Here is a 20,154-nt window from a genome sequence, read left to right as displayed (position 1 = left end):
TCCGTTTTAACAGACGGGCACGTGTAGTCAAACTACAGGTTCTGAGCAGGGATGTGAGCGCTGCTAAGTATCCCAATAAAAACACAAGGATATTACAATTTAAAACAGGATTTCATTCCCAAGCGCGAGTAACAATCACCGCCACCACACAGTTTATTTCACGTAGTTTTGTGATTACTGTGGGTGAGACACATGTAGTGTGATTCGCCCACAGTAAAAAAAAATCAAAAAACGGGTGTTGCTAATAGCAAAACAAATCTTGGCATAACTAAATGGACGCAATACAATTACAACAATTACCAAACGGTCTCTCATTAGAGAGCTCGAAATCTGTGAATCCAGACTCAATCTCTAAATAAAGTCTCTCACCAGATAGATGACTATCAAATTAGTCAGGCCCATAGATTTGTCTTTGGAAGAAGTCAATCGTCTGTGTCTCATGCTTTGTCTATGAGTTGCCTAGCAACAAGAGAGGCTTTGTGTTACATTTATTTCTTTTGCTTCACCACATTAAATGCACTAATTCCTCTTCCCACCTATACGGGCACACTGTCTTCGGGACAACATGCTAGCCTGTCCTTAAAACATGCACAGTTTTTATACTCCTAACCATTCCTTCAAAAACATAGCTTCTCACCCTTAATGCGGCAGCCCTTACAAGAGTTGTGGGTGCAGTCATCAGTATTGGTCACTGCAGTCATCGCAAGGTGGCTCACTGAGTATCACTACATACCTTCCTGTCTACACTGCATGACCAGAGCACTAAGGCACTTCCCAAGGCTCTTGCCTGGCTTCAGTAGTGAAGGCAGCAGTTTTGGTTGAAGTGCGTGATTGCTCTGATGATTTTGCAGGGGCAGCCAATTTCAGAAAGGAGAGGATTCCAAAGAATATAATATGATATTACCAACATATTACGATATTTTTTGTCCTCCATTTTTAGTGACTGAATCAACTAATTACATACTTGAAACTGACCCAATGAATTAAGCTTTCTATGTAGAAGCCAAAATCAGCAGTGTTGCCTTGTGTCACATATTATAGTGACTCTTTGTATTGAACTTTGGTGCACATTAACTAATCCTCTGACCTGTAGGGTTATGAGAGTGATTAGGGTGACCCCCTGAACCTTCTCATAAATAAAAATATCTTTGTGTTTGCCACTCATAAACTCTCCAGCTTTATTAGTGCATGCAATAGGTCTTAAGTATCTTTGGATTCAGTTCATAAATAAATTTACTGAATCTCGGCCACACACACCTACATGTGCATGCATTGGCATCTGCCTCCTTATGTTACAAAAAGGCATATTGGAGAGGAGATGGGTCCGATCTGTTTACTAAACGCAATGACCGGGGTATCCTTCTGAGGGTCGTAACATGTGTTATTCATTCATTTGGCATTTCTAAAGTCCTATAGGTCTATATAGGGCATCCCAACTCTGAAGATATTAGAGCAATGCCCTAGCTAGATGTAGTGACCGATATTTTTGGTAGATAATCGGACCGATTATGACTGTTGCCCACCACCATCTCAGCATATATTACCCTAATATAGTGATGTGTAGGCCTGAAGTTACAAAGTAGGGTTTGATTATATCTCTTTCTGTTTCTGACTTTATCTTGCTTAATGGCAGGGCTTGCCTATTGGCTTTTGCATGATCTTATGCCTTCTTGCATACTAACTTTGCTCTGTTGCGGGAATAGAGGCCTATGCTTGAGCAACTCCATATTCTAAGCTGTCGCCATCTTCTGAGCCTCTCTAGGTGAGAGGTTCTACTTGTTATTCGCTCTTCCTGAACCAGAGAGGACCGGTTCTTGTCAGAGGAATGTGCTCACTCTATGCTGGAGTCATAACAAAGGCCTGATCAACCGGAGGTGTGACCTTGGTACGAAGTGGTATAGTCTCTGATGAGAAAAGAAGGCGAGGCTTGCTAGAAGCTTCGACAAGCGTTTCCACTGGTTACTAAAGGAGGTGTCTGAGCTTTGATCTCTGAGAGAGAGTCAGTCTGGTGATACATCGCGTTGCAGATGTGCAGCTGTGATTGTGGAACAGACAATCCTGATTGAACCAGAGAGATGGGCCCCCTGAAAGCCAGATGTGTAGAAACATGGTGAGGTGTTCCACTAACTCTTATATTCTGTCTATGCCTTACTACCTTTTTATTTTCAGGGTATGTATACATGTATATGCCAGCCATTGAGTATGATTGAGATGCTTAGTTATTTCTTTCTTTTGTCATTCTATCATTGTGTAATAAAGAGACCCCCAAAGTGTATTATTATTTGTTTGTGTTCTTTGTGAGGAAAGGTCGGGCCCCTTTTTACCAAGTGCCTCCACAAGGATGGGTAAGTTCCCTTCTAATGGGTAGTTGTTGATACGGGAGGGAAATAGGCTCCCAGCAAGGAAGTATAAATTCTAATTGTTCCATCCAATACATTGCTAGGAGGAGCATGCGCTGCGTACCCTCTCAGATGGGGAGTTGTTGTAATTTGCTGTGTACCCTCTCAGATGGGGAGTTGTTGTAATTTGCTGTGTACCCTCTCGGATGGGGAGGTGTGGTAATTTGCTGTGCACCCTCTCGGATGGGGAGGTGTTGTGATTTGCTGTGTACCCTCTCAGATGGGGAGGTGTTGTGACTTGTTGTTATTTGCGAGCTCCTCTGCAATGTTCTTATATCTTTAGTTTGTTTTTGTTAGTATTTATTCCTTTCTTAGGTAAGTATTGTGAAATGTGGTGTCTTTCTGGATCCTGAGAACGGATGTAGTAAGTAATGGCCTGGTGACTGACAGAAGCACCAAAATATACGGAAAAGCAGGTAATTGCAATTGATTAGCTGATAAACAGAAATTTGTTTTAGAACCAATGACAGTCGAGAATAAGGTCCCCTGTTAGAAGTATGAAATGTACCACCTTCTGCCAGTAGCAACTCATGCACTGAGACTTAATTGCACCCTTGAAGTCATTAGATAAGTGTATGAAAACATCATAGGTGCTTATAGATTCTCCTTTAGAATACGCCATGACCAGGTAGCTCAGTATTGGTGATATAGATGAGTCTATAATGTGTCAAGATATCACACTCCAGTGCTCTATCAGTTGTAAGGTTCTCTTGACTTGATTTAGAATAATAAAATATCCAGGCATCACTGGCTATTACTTAGTAAATGATATTACAATTGTAGTGCATTTTTGGAATAATTTGATGTTTTAATACATTTTATGTAAGCTTGCAATTGTTACTTTCATAAGCGTAAACATTTAAGAGTGGCATAACCAAGAGAACCATTTTTATAAGTCAGTCAAGAAATCTGAAATGTAACTTTCAGCAATTAAACATGTGCCCTAAAATTCTTTCTACCTTTCTTTTTAGGAGCTCTGTATATGTTTTATATGCAGGTGTGCTGGCCTAGGTTCCATGAAATGATGAGTAATATATCCGAGACGCGCTGGTGCCACTGGGAAGATATCAGCAGGTACAATATATATTAAAGATGTGCACCACCATATGGCTTCCCCGGCCTCAGCCTCTTCTTTACCACTGCTTGCTCTTTTGTAGGAAGTGGTGAAGCAAGGGTGTGACAGTTTACAAGTGTTCTAATTTTAGTTACCAAATGACCACCACCTAACCTTACTCTGCACTGTTGTGAAGATTCACAAGGATGAAGGAAAAGCATCTGAAAGAGGGATTGGGTAAAATATCACCATAGATTAATGCAATGTCTCCTCTACCTTGTAGGTATTCCAAGTATTGTTTGTGTATCAATGGGTATGTAATAATTGAGTTGTCAGAACCAGAGACATAGGGCACGCAGGGGTTACTGGGCCCAACCGTGGTGGGTGAGGCCTTTTACTTTTGATGTCCCAGGGCCTGACCTACTATGGATCCTAGTAACTCAACCAAGTATCCTTTCTGCTCTTGACTCTTAGTGGTAGCTGTGGACGAGCAGTAAAAGGCTACCTCAGGGGGGAAAGTGTAGATACAGGTTAGCAAACATCTCATAACTCAAAGGGCACTCAGCAATTTCAATAAATCAATGTCCAAAAAAATTTGTATTTTATTTCTAAGTCAATGAATTCAAAGAAATAACGATATTTAAGCAACAACACAATTTCTTTGAGGTCCGACTCTAGTGTTTCTCTGTCAATTCCCTGTCCCACTCTTGCAATGTGGTCTGGGTTATTCCCCATTCACTTGTAGCTGCATCCAGGGAATACTTTCTAGAAGGCCTTACTCAAGAGTTCCCCTCTTACTCTTAGGAATTAGTCAAAAGTGTCTATGGTGCCGAAGCACCTGTTAAAGTGAGTCCCCTGGGCCCAACAGGCTTGATTCAAGTCTTACCCACTCCTTCAGCTTGTAAACATTCAGTGTTTCATCGCATGCCCTGACCGCAGGCACCTGCAAGTTCTGGCTCTGTTTCAAAACGTGGTACAGGGAGCAGCACCCCAGCGGGTCTATCCTGAGTGATGCCACAAGCTTTCCTCAGTGACAGGAGATGCTCCCAGATTTTGTAAAGGTGGTAGGTCAGTTTTCCCTGCATGGGGGAGGTTGTGGAGTGATCTGCAGCTTCTGGCAGGAGCCCGGCAATGATGCAATGCCCTCTCAAAGTCCTTGGGTCGGTCCGGGGCAGATCTTGACACACAGGCTCAAACCTCTGGTCGTAGCTTCTATTTTTCAGGCAACAGCCAGAACCTTTGGCAATCTCCGTACCAGCAGCCCCTCATGGCATACGGGGTTGCCGCAGTACTTATGGGCAAAGCACAACCTCCTCTAGTAAATCACCTGTTTCACGGCCGCCCCTCCTGCTAAGGCACACACAAAACTTGGCGAGCTTGTCAGTATAATCACTTTAACGGTGGCCCCGTGTGGCATCTGGGGTCACCACAACAAGTTGGTACGGTCTTGGCGCCCCACGCATGGTGTGCGATGCACAGCTCTTCCACGGTGGCCATCACCTGGCATACAGACCTTGCCGAATCACTCCTGCACATTGGAAATGACCCGATCTTCGTACAGCCATATCCTCACACCTCGCAAATAGAGTACTCTCGATAGGGTTCCCCAGAGGACATCACTCCCTCCAACACTCTTTTCCTCACAGGACACACTGGTCTTGGTAAGCAATCAGGTACTGGTGCTCAAGGCTTCCAAGACAGGTAGTCTTGGTTTCTCTGGTTGATGTCCCCTCACTAAGCAGGGAGACTAGCAGGCGTTGGCCCACAGTCTTGGCCCCAGTCTGAAGTCTCACACAACGCATCTGTCTTCTTGGCAGCTGACCAATTTTGGGGTCTCATCCTCCCCATCTGATAGTCCATTTCCAGATACTAAATGGGGTTTAGGTTCTAAGTCCTTGAAGTTTATTGCTGGGGTTCTGCTTCTTTTGAAGTGTACGTTTTTCTCTCTCTTATTGTCTCTTAAAAAGCTGTGTGTCCAAGCAGGAAAGAGTCTGAAGCTGATCATCCCACAACACAGGCCATGGGAGTGACTAGAGTTGTGGATGACAGCTATAGTGGTATGTGCATCAAAAGTTTAATCCTGAGCTCCCAGCCCTACTCTTTATGACTCCCTTACTAGTCCTTGATGAGATGTGTTCAGACCCTTTCCTTTTGATCAATCTCTGAATCAAAAAATATCCTTTTGAAGTGTGAAATGGCAATCTCTCTCTCCCTCTTCCTTCCACCAGTGTGTCCCACCAAGCTCACAGGAATGCAGCAATAAACAAATCTGTCTGCATGGGGGAGGGGGGGGGGGTTCCTCTATACTCAGTCTACATACACAACACACATACTGTCCAGTACTGTCACTTCCGTGCATTGTGCTTCCCCTGACATACACACATACCCAGTACACACAATCACTCTTTGAGCACTGCACAGTACTGTAACCTTTCTGTATTGTGCCATAGTGTGCTATTTGCAAACACACACACTGCTAGCACACACTCATCTTGCACAGCACCTTATCTCTCAATTATTCTTTCCAAGCATACATACACTCAGTACATACACTAACCATACATTTACTGCACAGTACTGCTCTGTTCATGTACTGTACACTTCCCAGGCACACAGTCATCCAGCGCAGAGTCACTACTTCAGCTCTGCGTAGCATTCTACATCTACCTGATGTTGCCCAAGTGTGAGTTAAGCACACAGCAGCGGCACTTTAAAAAGGCAAGTGAGCCAGTAAGCCTCACTCGAGTGGCACGGGATAAAAAAAGGACCTGTTTACTCCAACTGATCCCTCCATCATATGCTGCCGCCTCCGCGCTCATGCCACTTGACTCTTGGTAAGGGCAGTAGCCTTTCACCACTATGACAGTAGAGCTATGGGCACCCTCTCAATCAAAGAAAACCGCAATCCATGAGACAGGCCTATGTTATGTTTGCCTATGACAACGCAAATCAGCATTAGGAATCCAGACAACCGTACAGTTCGGCACTCAGGGCAGGGGTACGTCCCAACACTGTTTAACTTTGCAATATCATGTTATTAAGGATTATGCACTCATTCTGTAGTAGGCTGTGGTGTGTCAGCACCTTAAACCTTCACTCTTTCCCTATTTTTCATCCTGTAAAATGTCAGAGTGAAAAGTGCAGCATTTTATTAAAGGTTCTCACAATATTCCATACTATTTTAGCATCTACATCCGGGAAGCAAAAACAAAATCATACATCTTAGATTGCATACTTATTGAATAGGATAGTTCAAGAAAAAGAATAAGGAAGAGGTGATTTTCCACAAATCTTGTTAAATTCCCAATAATCTATGTTATTTTAGCATTTTTATGGTGGAAGAAAATTGTATTTTACACTTTCACTAGATATTTATAACAGGTTGTGAATGATTTTTTTGAGTTATGATGTACGTCTTATGACAACTTGTACTCTTGTTATACATTGTATCTGACCTTATTTTATCTTATCTTATATTAATGAATCCTATCATTTATGATTACTACTTTCCTAACCTCACTCTCTGAGTATGTTTGTTGTGACTCAAACTTCTCGTACAAAATCATGGCACATTAGCAGTGACAAACCATATCTACCATTACTAAAAATGTTTACTAGCAGTGGTGTGACCAAGAAAACATTGTTTTCCATGACACCACAGACTGAGAAATGAAAAAGTAATATCTACCTATTTGTCTTATGCAAACATTACCCATTAGCTGAGCTTTAAACGCTTTTAACATGTTCTGGGAATAGTGCTCTGTCAATCCAAAAATAAGGGTTTTCCCAAGACTTACAACGGAGCATCAGCTGTTGTGACTATGAGACATAATGAAGATAATCTAGAAGCAATATTAGAAACATGTCTTTAATGTAACAGTGATGAGAGCATAAAATAAAAACCATTACAGCAAAGGGGCTGGAAAGGAGATGACGATGGTGAAAACATTAAAAAAAACTCTGCAACTAACATAGGGAATCCAGGGTACTCCATATGCCAAGGTAATGTTGGTGACCAAATACAGAAAATACAAATGAAAGAAATTGATCTACTGGTTGAGGGGAGTGAAACCCTTCTCAAGAAGAAACCAAAATCTCTGACAGGGTGAAACACAAGCAAATCCCAAATTAACCTACACTTAACTAACTGGTAGCTTGACACAAAAGCAGTCAGACATAACTTGGAGACAATGTGTAAAGTATTTAAACAGCACTTCAAACAGTAACAAAGTAAAAACACAACACAAGAAAAATCCCACACCAATTTAGAAAAATTTATGAAATAATTTAAAACCAAAATGACAAAACTTTTAAAGATTTAAGTGACAATAGCACCAAAAAGTAGAAATCAAGAACTGGGGTTATCTGATCAAGCCACGCAAGGACAAATTAAGGCTGTCTACAATGGAGCGTGAAACGATGCCTGCTCATGTCCTATACAATGTGCAACCCTGCTTTGTCATTGGCTACGCACTAGCCTTGCCTAGATTCGTCATTTGCCGAGTACACCCATGTTGCTCTCGCTCTCCCCTCCCCGACTCTGGCAGTTCTATTTGTTCATCAGCCTCATACGGAGTCAGAGTTTTTTCCTGCAGGGACGGTCGGAGACGGGGGAGTGAGGCTCGGGCTGGGAGTAAACGGTGGGCCTGGAGACAGCAGTATGGTGTTGTCTGCTGGCTGAGGGAGAATGGCTATATCAGTGATTTGGACCGACAAATAGAACAATTGAGACACTGTGAGCTCATCAAGGAGAGCGAAGTGAAGGCGCTATGTGCCAAGGCTAGGGAGATATTGGTGGAGGAAAACAATGTACAGCGAGTGGACTCTCCAGTCACAGTGTGTGGAGACATCCATGGCCAGTTCTATGAACTTAAATACATATTTAGGGTTGGAGGCGATGTACCAGAAACAAACTATCTCTTTATGGGGGACTTCGTTGACATCGTGGTTTTTACCTTCCTTCTGCGGATAGCATTGAAGGTGTGGTACCCAGACCGTATTACCCTGGTTCGGGGGAACGAAGAGAGCCGACAGATTATCCAGATTATTGGCTTTTATGACGAATGCCTGCACAAGTATGGCTTGGTCACAGTATGGCGGTACTGCACCGAAATCTTTGACTACCTCAGCTTGTCTGCCAGCATTGATGGAAAGATATTCTGCGTACATGGTGGCCTGTCCCCATCTATCAAGACCCTGGACCAGATCCGCCTGATATACCGGAAGCAGATGGTGCCCCACGGTGACCCAATGTGTGACCTACTGTGGTCTGATCCCAAAGACATGACCGGGTGGTGGGGTGAGCCCACGAGGAGCCAGATACCTCTTCGGCAGTGACGTAGTGGCACAGTTCAACCTGGCCAATGACATAGACATGATTTGCCGGGCGTACCAGTTGGTCATGGAAGGTTACAAGTGGCATTTCAATGAGACTGTGCTTACTGTGTGGTTGGCACCCAACTACTGCTATAGATCTGGTAATGTGGCAGCCATTCTAGAGTTGGACGAGCACCTCCAGGAGGAATTCATCATCTTTGAGGCAGCCCCGCAGGCTACCAGAGGCATCCCCTCCAAGAAACCAGTGGCAGATTACTTCCTGTGACTTTGGCGGCAACTCTTCTGCTCTTGTCCTATTAATCCCTTTCTGTTCCCTTATCAGCTGGAACTGTGTCCAATATGCCAAACACTCTAGGGAACATATACAGGTGCCTGAGAGAGGGACCACCCCTTTGCTCGTTCTGTGCTGAGAAGCAGTCCCGCCCTCCCACCAACCACACACTCAAGAACTCAACTTGACAAATAATTTTTTTATGACTTGGAAATAACTGAGTTTGTTCCTAACAGGGGGTGTGTGTACCTTTCAAATATTAGCCATTCCCAGCAAAACCTCCTGTTTTTGGATTCCTTACTGCCTCACACTGTTCTAAGATTGTATTTTCAAGCCCCAATTCAGTTGCCTCAGGGGTAGGCTTTGTTAGTGCCCCCTCTCCCCCAACCCTCCTCCCCCATTTCCACACTTTATTAAAAAAATACCACTCATTGTCAAGATACAAGGCATGCAACAAGAACGGACAACTGACCCTACATTTTGAGTGTACTGAGGAGAGATGTCTGTAGCTGGAGTGTGTAGCCCAAAAGAAAACTCTTATCAAATTAGACCAATATTCCTGTTTCCCTTCCTCTATGCATGTCTCTCTGGGATGTGCTCATTTTTTAATACTTTCTTCTATGTGGTTGTCTTTTTAATAAATATTTTCATATCTGGAAAAAAAATATGGAGCGTGGAATGGCTACAAGGACCCAGTTAGGCCAACTGAACAAAGTACCTTTAATCCTGGCTATGGAGCATTGCAGAGTTCCACGTTGAGGATGTGTGGAACAGCTGAGGTGGTGCAAGTTCCGGTGAGAATGTTCGTTGTGTAGTGCGGTCCTAAGGAGCTGTGTTGGGCGATGCGAGGTCCTTGTTTGGAGATGCATCGCGCAACAGCAGCTCTGAGGGCTGCAGTGATTGATGCAAAGTTCTAGCGTGGAGATGCATTGCACATCAGCAGTTTGATGGGCTGCGGGCTGCGATGAGAAAGGCCTGCCTCAGGGATGCGTTGCGCATCGGTTCTGATGCGGAGCTTGATGAGGCAATGTGTCATGCTGCGTTTGTTCTACTGGGACTACAAATGGGCTGGCAGAGCACCTTCAAGCCTACTGCCACGAGCCCAGGACTGGGCTGGCACCATTTGGGGGCAAGACTTACAGCTGACAGAGTCCATGTGCGGGTTCAAGGTTGTTGGAGGAGCCTGTTCTATCCCTGAGGATCTGATCAAGAGGCCAGCCAAATAGCCCTTGGAGTCACTGTGATGGTCCTAGATTCAAGATGCAGGTCCTGTCCTATCTACCGCAGGAGGGCTGCAGGGTGGCACAGCAGGGTAGTAGAGTGGCAGTCGTTCTTGCAGCACAGCAGCATAGCAGTCCTTCCGCAGGTCTAGATGAGTACTGAAGAGTTGGGTCTGAGGGTTAAATATTGATGTTTGGTGTCCTCTCTGAAGTGAAAGAAGTTGCTAGAGAATTCCTTTTGAAGTCCTTGAGGTTTCCTGCCTTCCCTGTCCTGACTCCAAGCTGGCTGTATGAACAATGCAGTGGTGACAAGTCCTTTGTGTGAAGGCAGAACACAATACAGCCTATTCATTTACACATGGGGCTGTGGTTTGCTCCACCACCTCCATGCTGCCAGTTAATGGTCCTTCCAGGCACACCTAATCCCTCTATTGTGTGGCTGTCTTAGAGGAATACGCAAAGTCTAACTGCCAACAAGCAGCAATCACTAAATAGTTTGGCCAGGATACTGCCACCTTTCTAAAAGTGTTGGCTGATGATGGGTGTTACCCTGAAACCGGTTCCAGGATGCTTCTTTCTAGTCCAGGGAGGACCTGGCTTGGTTTGCATATGACTGGGTCCAAACTGGGGTGTCACAATGAGCAAAATAACAATGTATTTAACCGAGATCACTTGACAGGGGTTAATGTCTGATTCTTTCAGCATTCCGTCCATTGTTTGTTGCTGCAGCACACAACTTTCTAAATGTGTCATTTTTAAAATTGTAAAAGAAAATACGACTTTACCATTATAGAGGATTTTTAATGACAATTTCTCAGACACCAAAAATGATATTTCTATCTGCCTTCAATTGAAAATTACCACTTATTAAATGTATTAAGGGAATACAATGTTATCCTACGAGAGAGATGGACCTTGCAGTGGGCAAAAATTTACTTAAGGGTTTTTCACTAATATGACATGTAAAAGTTAAATGTACAAGTCCATTTGTTTTAAATAAACTGCACCTTTGCCTGGCCCTTTGTCCTGTGTAGGGCCTACCCAGGGCAGACTTAAATGTATTAAAAAGAAAGGTTTAGTGCTGGCAAGATGTTTATCTTGCCAGGTTGAAATGGAATTTTAAAACTGCACACACAGGCTTAAAAGGCAGTCCTGCACATGGTTTACAAGGTTACTTAAGTGGGTTGCCACTAGCAGTATTTAATTCACAGGTCCTGGGTACATTCAGTACCACTTTACTAAGGGTTTACAAGTAAATTAAATGTGCTAATTAGGCATAAGCCAATCTTACCATGTTTAGAGGAGAGTGCGCAATCACTTTAGCACTGGTTAGCAGTGGTAAAGTGCACAGAGTTCTAGGGCCAACAAAAAGGAATTCAGTACAAATTGGAGGGGTGAAGGTAAAACGTTTAGGGGAAGACCACCCTAAGGCTCGTAGGTCTTACTACAGGTATATTACATTAGCATCAGGCTAATATTGTGCACCTTGTAGAAATCTTTCCTGCAAAAACATTTGCCCCAACACTATAAAATCACTTGGCTTATACTGGGTACTAAAAAAAGAATTTAAAACCTATTAGTTTAATAAACCACCCCTCCACCTTTGATAGACCCAATTAACTCCCTGTTTGGACCACTCTCAAAGAAAACCTCATCCTCCCCTCCTTTGTTAATCCAAAACAATTCTCAGTTACTCAGTTAAGTACTCCTTTGACTTTAGCTAGGTTCCAATGCATACACAATTTTGATCTGCACCTGGAAAGTCTGGGCCCGATTCACAAAACTAACTTAAGACAAAACGCTGGTTAGGAGTCCTAACTTTACTACTCCAAACTGAGAGTTTCACGTTTCAAGTTTATTTTATTATGTTTTGGAACTCCAAAGAGGTCCACATAAAAAGATACACAATACAGAGTACTCATTCAAAAGCAAAAGACATTTGCAGAATTTACCAAAATACAAGATAATCAACACAACACAATAAAAAGACCATCTAATAAATATCAAAAAAACTTTTTAAAAAGTTAAAAATACTAAAACAGAACATTTCATTGGGGGGATTATATAAAGCGTGTAGAAAGGCGTTGGCCGTAAAAATGTTTAATTTCAAGCATATTTGTCTTAACCACTTACACCGAAATGGTCGAAGTACAGGACATATAAAGAGAACGTGTATACAATCTTGAGTAAACAAATTACAAAAATTACAAATTGCCGAACAACCATACCACCTAGCCATAAGATTATTTAAGGGCAGCAGATCCTGCCTCAGGAGAAGCCAAAACCGCCGTATACCGTGGGATAAGTTCCAGGCGACATAGGGTTGCATATGTTTTAATACGCAAGTATCGGTAAGAGGAGTGACTCCCTTCTTTGCGAGAATGGACTCCCTGTCCAACCTATACCTGAGATCCCATGAGGCCTGTTTCAAAAGTGAATTTAACTGGCCGGCAGGCAGGGTAAAAAGCATACTCTCCTCCAATTGTAGAAGGGCTACGGCCCTTCTAAAATTCTTTATAGTTAAGGAGTACTCCTTTAAGGAGCCCAGCAATTCATTCTTCATCAAGTGTCTCAGAGTCCCCACTTCCCCTCTAGCCAGACTGGCTAACCAACGCACTAACCCTGCCAAGCCCTGCACCCAACTACTATGGATGCCAAATTCAAGTCTCAGGGCTGCCACTGTGCAGGCAGTGTTAGTAGAGGCTAAAAACCGTACGATTTTTCCTTCTGCAACGTGTAAAAAACCCCATTGCCCTAGATCGACTATTTCAATTCCGTACAAGAGGGATGACGGGTTTTTCGCCCAAAAGACCTCTAGCAAGTAAGAGAAATGTCTTCTCCCAGTGGCAGAGTATAATGCACTCAAGCGTTTACCCTGAGACAGGGCCTTCCGGGTGTTATTATCAATGTGGGCCTTGTCACTTAGGTTATCAGATATTATTTTCCCCAGGAAGACATAAGGCTTGACCACCTCCAGCTTATGACCTCCTACTGACCAACCAAAGTTCTCATATTTTGATTTTTTCCTCCCTGACATACACATGATTTTACTTTTTGCTGCGTTTATCTTCAAGTAGTGGGATTCTGCAAAATGATGCAGAGGGTGCAGACGATTGTTTAACTCTTTGGGCGTTAAGTCCAACATAAGGATATCGTCCGCATAAAGTAAACAAGAGATTGGGGTTCCCCCCAATACTGGGGCTATACCATCACAAGAAGATAAAGACATAGGTAGATCTGAGATCCACAGGGATAAAAGCATAGGGGCCAAAAGACAGCCCTGCTTTAGTCCGTTGATGGAAGGAATGACTTGAGACAACCCCCTTTCCCCTCCTTGAAGGACTTGGCACCATGTGTCTGAATGGAGAGCCTGAACCAAATCTCAAATCTAACAGGAGAGGAGGCATGCCTAGGGCAGATAACTTTCTCCACAGCAAGGGCCGATCCACTTTGTCAAACGCTGTGGAGAAATCTATAAAAGCCGCAAAGACTCTTCCCCCACGAACCCTTACATATTTATCAGAGATTATCTGAAGAGCGGAAAGGTTGTCCAGGGTGCCATGTCCCTTACGAAAGCCTGTCTGTTCTAAGGGTAATATGTGACTCCTATCAACCCAATCATTAATCAAGGATAAGAGACATTTAGAGAAGACTTTATCAATTGCTTCGAGCAGGGCGATTTGGCGGTAATTCTCAGGTGCATTCCTGTCGCCCTTCTTAAACAATGGCACCAGTATGCTCCCTTTCCAGGACAAGGGGACAGTTTACTCATGAAGCAGAACCTAAATATGAGAAAAAGAATTCTGCTCCAGGCGACTGAGTCCTGTTTCAAGACTGATACCGGGAGCTCATCAGGCCCCATTGCGCCGGAAGGGCGCAGTTCCTTTATGGCCAGTTCAATAGTTTTTTCAGAAGGGAAATCTATTGGAAAATTGCTATCTTCACAGGATCCCCTATACTCGGCCACCGACCCATTACCAGCATATAGATTAGCGATGTAATTGACCCAAATTTGTTCAGAGATGGGGATTGGGCAGGGACTGACTCTTGTTCCACAGCCCTCCCCAATTAGAGACCAGAATAATCTTGCGTGACCGTTGACTACGGCCTCTCGCAAATTGATCCATAGAGAATCCTCTTTTTCTTTTTTTATTTTAATCTTGGCACTACGTCTCCTTCTTTTTAAGAGGACTATTTTGCGGTATCTTTCGGGGGATCTGGACAAATATTGTTCCCTCACCAGCTTATTTATTTCCTTATTTAGGAGGATGACTGATCTGGGGAGTATGATCTTTTTTGTGGTTTGATTAGATTTTCTTGCGGCTAAAGTGACCTCCTTCATAAAATCCTCAAAATGAATTAATTCGGCCCCCTGCCAGTTATGAAGATCTTTTACTTTTTTATCCAGGATATGCTCCAGGCCCTTCATGGCTTTTGAGTTCCAAAAGCATCTTCCTGTTTTATTGCTGAAGTTGACCGATTCACCATTAAGGGACCAAGGGTCAGCATTGGGAGGGTATATGGAAAGGGTTATAGTGATCACTTTATGGTCACTGAATATAGTCTGAGAGACCCCCAGGTCTCGCAGGAGGTAAAAGAAGCAATAATCAATGATTACGTAATCCAAGATCGACTCACTTTGATTGGATTTGTGTGTAAAGTTTGCCGGTTTATCAGAAGGAAGCCTTCCATTTGCTATAATACCCTCTGTTTCGGACAGTTCTTCCAGGAGCAGTTTCCCTCTCTTATTTGTTCTGATCTTAACTGGAAAAAGAGCTTGTGGAATCTGGAAGGATTCCTCTTTAAACTTGTTTCTAAATAGATCCAAGCTTAAGTTTGAAATTTTGCAGTTAAGATCTCCTAATAAGATTACAAGGGGGGTAGGAAATGTATCCTTAATTTGTTTAATAAAAACAAAAACTTGTTTTAGTACTGTATTAAAACAATCATCGGGGGGGATATAAGCATTTATTATTACCAGGGGGTTCTTTTTTTCCACATTGTCAAGACTAAACAGTGTCACTGCCAAACTGAGAAAAATCCTAACTTTAAGACTTTCGGTATTCACTGAAGGCATTTAGGAGTCCTAAAGTTAGGACTCCTAACTTCTGTGAATACCGAAATGAGTAAGTGCCTTCTATGAATACCAAAATGAGTAAGTGCCTTCTGTGAATACCAAAATGGTAGTAAGTTTAGGATTTTGTCTTAAATTAGTTCTGTGAATCGGGCCCTGAGTTTTTCATTATCTTGATGGGTATTGGGGCATACATTCCTCATGAGGTTGAATGTGCTGTAAATATTTCCTCCTAAAACTGGTAAAGTATACTAGTTTAGTACAGTGATATCTTTTACAATCCAGTAATCAATACATAGACACAAGAACTCAGATTAAGATACATGAAAGTGATGTGAATTTTCTTCAATAGGTTGAGTGGCAGATGTCAGGGACATGGGTAGGTTAGCTGGGTAGTTGCTCCATTTCAAATATTTTGGCGAGGGAGGGAATATTTGAAACTGACCTGTAGTTAACAGGATTGTTGTATCCAGTAACAGCTTAATTAGGAGTTGAGTAATTCATGATAATTATAGTATGCTTCTGATAGTGACAGCAATTTGAAAATTAGGAAATAATATAGCTAATATTTCAGTTGCAAGCTTACAAATTATTCCTTAACAGATCCTCCTGACCAGTGGTCTTTACATTTAATGCTTTTCATAACTACCTCAGTGCTTCCAAAGCAAATGAGAAGGTTTTAGTTGTGGATTTGATGGAGTTTATCTATGAGGTAGTTTTGGTGATTATATATTTCTATTGCATGGGGTACTCTGTTTATACATGTGTGACTGTCCATATTGTTCTCTTGGCTTGTATTTTATCGGACATTGCTAGATTGTAAAAGATCAATCCTCTTAATAGGTTGTTCGCATGAGGCATTGAGATAACATGGAGGCATAAATGTCCTTAAGTATTTGAGATCTTTTTTGAATAAGTTGGTTTCAGTTTCAACTTTCTGACTTTAAAATCCTTTTTGGCCCTCTATGTTCGCACTTCTATATTCAGTTTAGTATTATGTGAGTCAGGATTTGATAGAGTCCAAGTATGATCGTTGCCAGATATGTTATAGATTCCTGTGCTATTATTGCAGTTGCCTTAGTTCTTTTGCAAATCATTGTCGAGGTATTATATCTATTTCATAGATGTGTTCCATTTTTAACAATATCATGCTTATGAAAATAATTTCATGAGAGCAACTTAGTTCCTCTATATACTTTCATTATATAAATAAAGTTAGCTATCATTGAAGACATGTTATTTCCTCATGTATTTGTAGTTTGGGGTCCACTGAGCTTTGATTAGTCAAATGTTGTACGTAGTGTGCTTTGGGTTATTTATTGCAAATATTATCAGGCATAGGTCAAATCTGCCACTTCTTTCTATTGACTTACAGAAGTACTCACATTAAAAATCTGTACTTTATGCTCATTGCCATTGTCTAATCATCCAATACATTTTTTACATCATGCACTATTTAAACCATCAGAATTCCAACTTAAGTTTTTTCCATGACCACCTCTCCTTGAAGCTTGTCAAAACTGGACAAAGACTAATTTTGACACTTTTATGTTGACATGAATTAATATTGACAAATACAGTGTCAAAATTATTTAACTTGAGCCATACTGGCTCTAATGCCAAATATATTAGAAGCTGTAAATCTACCATGTCAAATATTTTATAATTGACTTTAAGTGTGCTAGAGATTAGTGAAAGAAGATATTGTAATATCAATTTTAGTGCACTTTAAGGTTTTTGTGCAATTGGAAATTTCATTTACATAAACCTAATGTTTTGTGTCCTGCAAAACTTAATAATAAGAACTCATAGATGGAGGTATCATGTTTTCAGTTCTGCACTTACAATGGTTACTTTTATCTTCTCCATTATTATATCCTACCTATAAGTGCAATAGGTGGAATTGAAATGTTTAATAATTACTTGACTTCTCGAACCTATTCCCTGACGACCTATTTGAACTTTTTCGAATTATATTACATTGACACTAAAGTATTTCAAACAATAATACAAAATGACTAATTAAGTTCTTCCCATCAGCACAAAGGAGATGAAGGTGAAATGTTGAAAACAATGATCTGGATGCTATAACAGACATTTATGAGGGAAGACTAAGCAAGTAGAAGGAATATCCAACTATACCTTGAAGAAATGTTTGAACGACACTGTTCGTAGAAGAGTCAATAAAATCCTATTAATACTGCTTCTTTTTAAATTAAATGACAACGTTTCTAAGTTTAAATTGTAAATGTTTTTCACTATGTAAACTTTTTTTTTTAGGCCATACAGTTATTTGCGGCATTGCCTCGAAGATACTGCGGAGCGAGTAAGGTATCAATATCCCAATGAATATGCGGACATGTACATCTTAGAGGGGCACAAAATCTACTTCTCAAGCTGTAGCACGGGAAATGGATTGGAAGACCCTCCTGATGGCATTCTATTGACACTCATTTTGTTCCCTATCTGCATTCTCCCATTCTTGGTGACACTGGTGGTATGGAAGAGTAAAAATGGAGAACTTCTGACGTAGTAGTCCAACTATTTGGGCCACTGAAGCATTATTTGCTACTTTGACTGTCTCTGAAGTACTTAAGCATGGGACTGCAGAAGGACCCTTAGCAGGAGGAACTGCATACCGTGATTGAAAAGACTTTGGCATCTTTCTAAATGCAAAGCTCAAGTGTTCTCCTAAAAACATAGGCTGTTATTTATGATAACAAACGTTGGATGCAGTGAAACCTACAGCAATAAAGGTTGGTAGAAAGGATAGAGTTCGATCGCAAGCTTCACCCTCTACCAGCAACAGCTGAGCTTTCGATCCGTTGAGATAAATTCAGATAAAAGTTGGAATTTGAGTTCTAGTTCATTTTCCCAAAGACAAAATGCAGCTCTCAGCACCCCAAAATTGCCTCTGTCGCCACATTTGAGCCAGGGTAAAAAGCTCAAATGCTAGGGATATGCTTTGCTGTACTGATGAAGAGATTAAACCACAATTTCAATCAAAATCCATTGCATCAGAGAAATATCACTACTAACAGCAAGAAAAGTTGATGGAACTGTTTTGCCTGTAAAAATAGACATTGCGGTCTTTGTGGGCATTATAAATTGTGTTAGGAATACTGATGGCAACTAATTTTCTTACTGTTCCTTCATGACTACAAACATCTTGCAAGCCACAAAGTCAACCCAAAAATAGGCTGCTCCTTGGAGCTGTGCTGCTCACTATCCATCTCGCTCTCATGCTAGCTGTGTGAGGAGATAACTTAAGGATGAGAATATTCCCGATTTGAGGCCCTCTGAAATCATTGGAAAAAATGAAAATGTCCAATGGTTACTAAAAGTGCAATTGATATACAATGCCTGACAGAGTGTCTCTTAGTTATTGTTGCGTAAAACTGACCTCCCATCATACACTTGCAGTATAATACCTGTTCCAAAGATACAATATTCATAAAGATCACTGCTCCCAACATTTATTTTGTCTGCTGCCAATTTCCTTATTGTGTTTGTTTTATGCATGGTCATTATTTAATCCCTGAAATTAGGGCCATTACTGCAGGCAGTCATTATTTTAAAACTCTGAGCTTGGTATCTCTAATGGTCAGTTACCAAAGTGAATTTGTCTTTATTAACATTTGATCAACAGTGTTGAAAATCGTTGCTACAATTTTAAACATTCCTAAATGCGTTATGTCTTCTAATTTGTTGACTTGACAAAAATAATGTCCCAATTTAGAACTGGCCAGCAATGGCCCACTTATTTCTGGAAGTAGTCCTAAATTTGCAGAACACAATATTTAACATTTTGCTATGATTAGCCTAGTGGGAAAAATTCCTCCAGTGGAATGTCCTCCGAACTTAGCACTTCATCCAGAAACTGGATTTGGATGTATTACCATCCAGCTCTAAATCAGGTCATAGATGCCCAAGACTCAGCCTTTTGATGATGCCTTTGACCTCATGACTCATGCGTTTTATAAATCCTGAATTAAAAGGTTACAACTTTTCTTTTTGATTTTTTTTTGCCTACTCAGTTCTTCCTGTTCATATCACTTATTTTGACGGAAACAGACTCTCTTTGCACTTTACAAGAGCTTTTCCAATTAAACATACGCTCACTGTGAGATTTCATGGCATCAGAGACTCAGGCTTTCTGGTTCCGAGCTGGGTGCACTTGTGATCAATTTAGTTATTAGGAATGGACATTATCCTTGAGTCTGCATTCTGAAATAATTATTTGTAATGCAACCAGCCATCTTGTTCAGCATGTCTTTGTCCAGGGTATAGTGCCAATACCTCCGGTTCTGTATACTATTACTATGTGTTTAGTTAGGTGATCGCAGGATAAATTCCTAACTCTGTTGAGCCCAAGTTCCTATATGGATCAGACAGTGGTAGTAGCCATACTGCTCTTCTTGTAATACAGGACACTGAAAGTAATATTTACAAAGAAAGGTGCATTTCCATCACATTCGTACTGGCTTTGTGCCCCTTTTCCAAGACCGTATAAACTATCATATAATCACCATCCTGGTTCAATGCTGCACGAAAAACAAAAAAACGTTGAATGCTATTTCCATCCTTGAATCTCTCTGCTGGTGAACGAATGGGAATGTGTTAACAGACATTGACATCAGGGACGAACCAGATAAAGGAAGTGAGAGAGAAATCCTGGACTGGAGGCCACTCTCTTTTTTTATTACTTTGTTATACGAGACGAAGACACTGTCTCTGGGTGTCATAGAAATCGGTAGATCTGACAAGCTGGGAGACAGAGGACAGATAATCAGTATATA

General features: G+C 41.5%; 1 protein-coding gene and 1 pseudogene across 1 annotated transcript in view; both read left to right on the top strand.

Annotated features, from left to right (window-relative positions):
- RAMP2 (receptor activity modifying protein 2) overlaps positions 1-19,364 on the top strand; it is a 281,097-nt gene extending 261,733 nt beyond the window's left edge. The window contains exons 3-4 of the mRNA XM_086924093.1: positions 3,371-3,473; positions 17,636-19,364. Of these exons, the coding sequence (XP_086780219.1) occupies positions 3,371-3,473; positions 17,636-17,888 (356 nt within the window). The 3' untranslated portion in view covers positions 17,889-19,364. The remainder of the gene's footprint in view (positions 1-3,370; positions 3,474-17,635) is intronic.
- On the top strand, positions 8,377-9,055 carry LOC147717150 (serine/threonine-protein phosphatase 4 catalytic subunit B pseudogene; annotated as a pseudogene).
- Positions 19,365-20,154: the final 790 nt, after the last annotated feature.

The sequence above is a fragment of the Lissotriton vulgaris genome, chromosome 5 (assembly GCF_964263255.1).
Source record: "Lissotriton vulgaris chromosome 5, aLisVul1.2, whole genome shotgun sequence".
Classification (NCBI taxonomy): domain Eukaryota; kingdom Metazoa; phylum Chordata; class Amphibia; order Caudata; family Salamandridae; genus Lissotriton; species Lissotriton vulgaris.
This window is presented reverse-complemented; position numbering and strand designations above follow the sequence as displayed.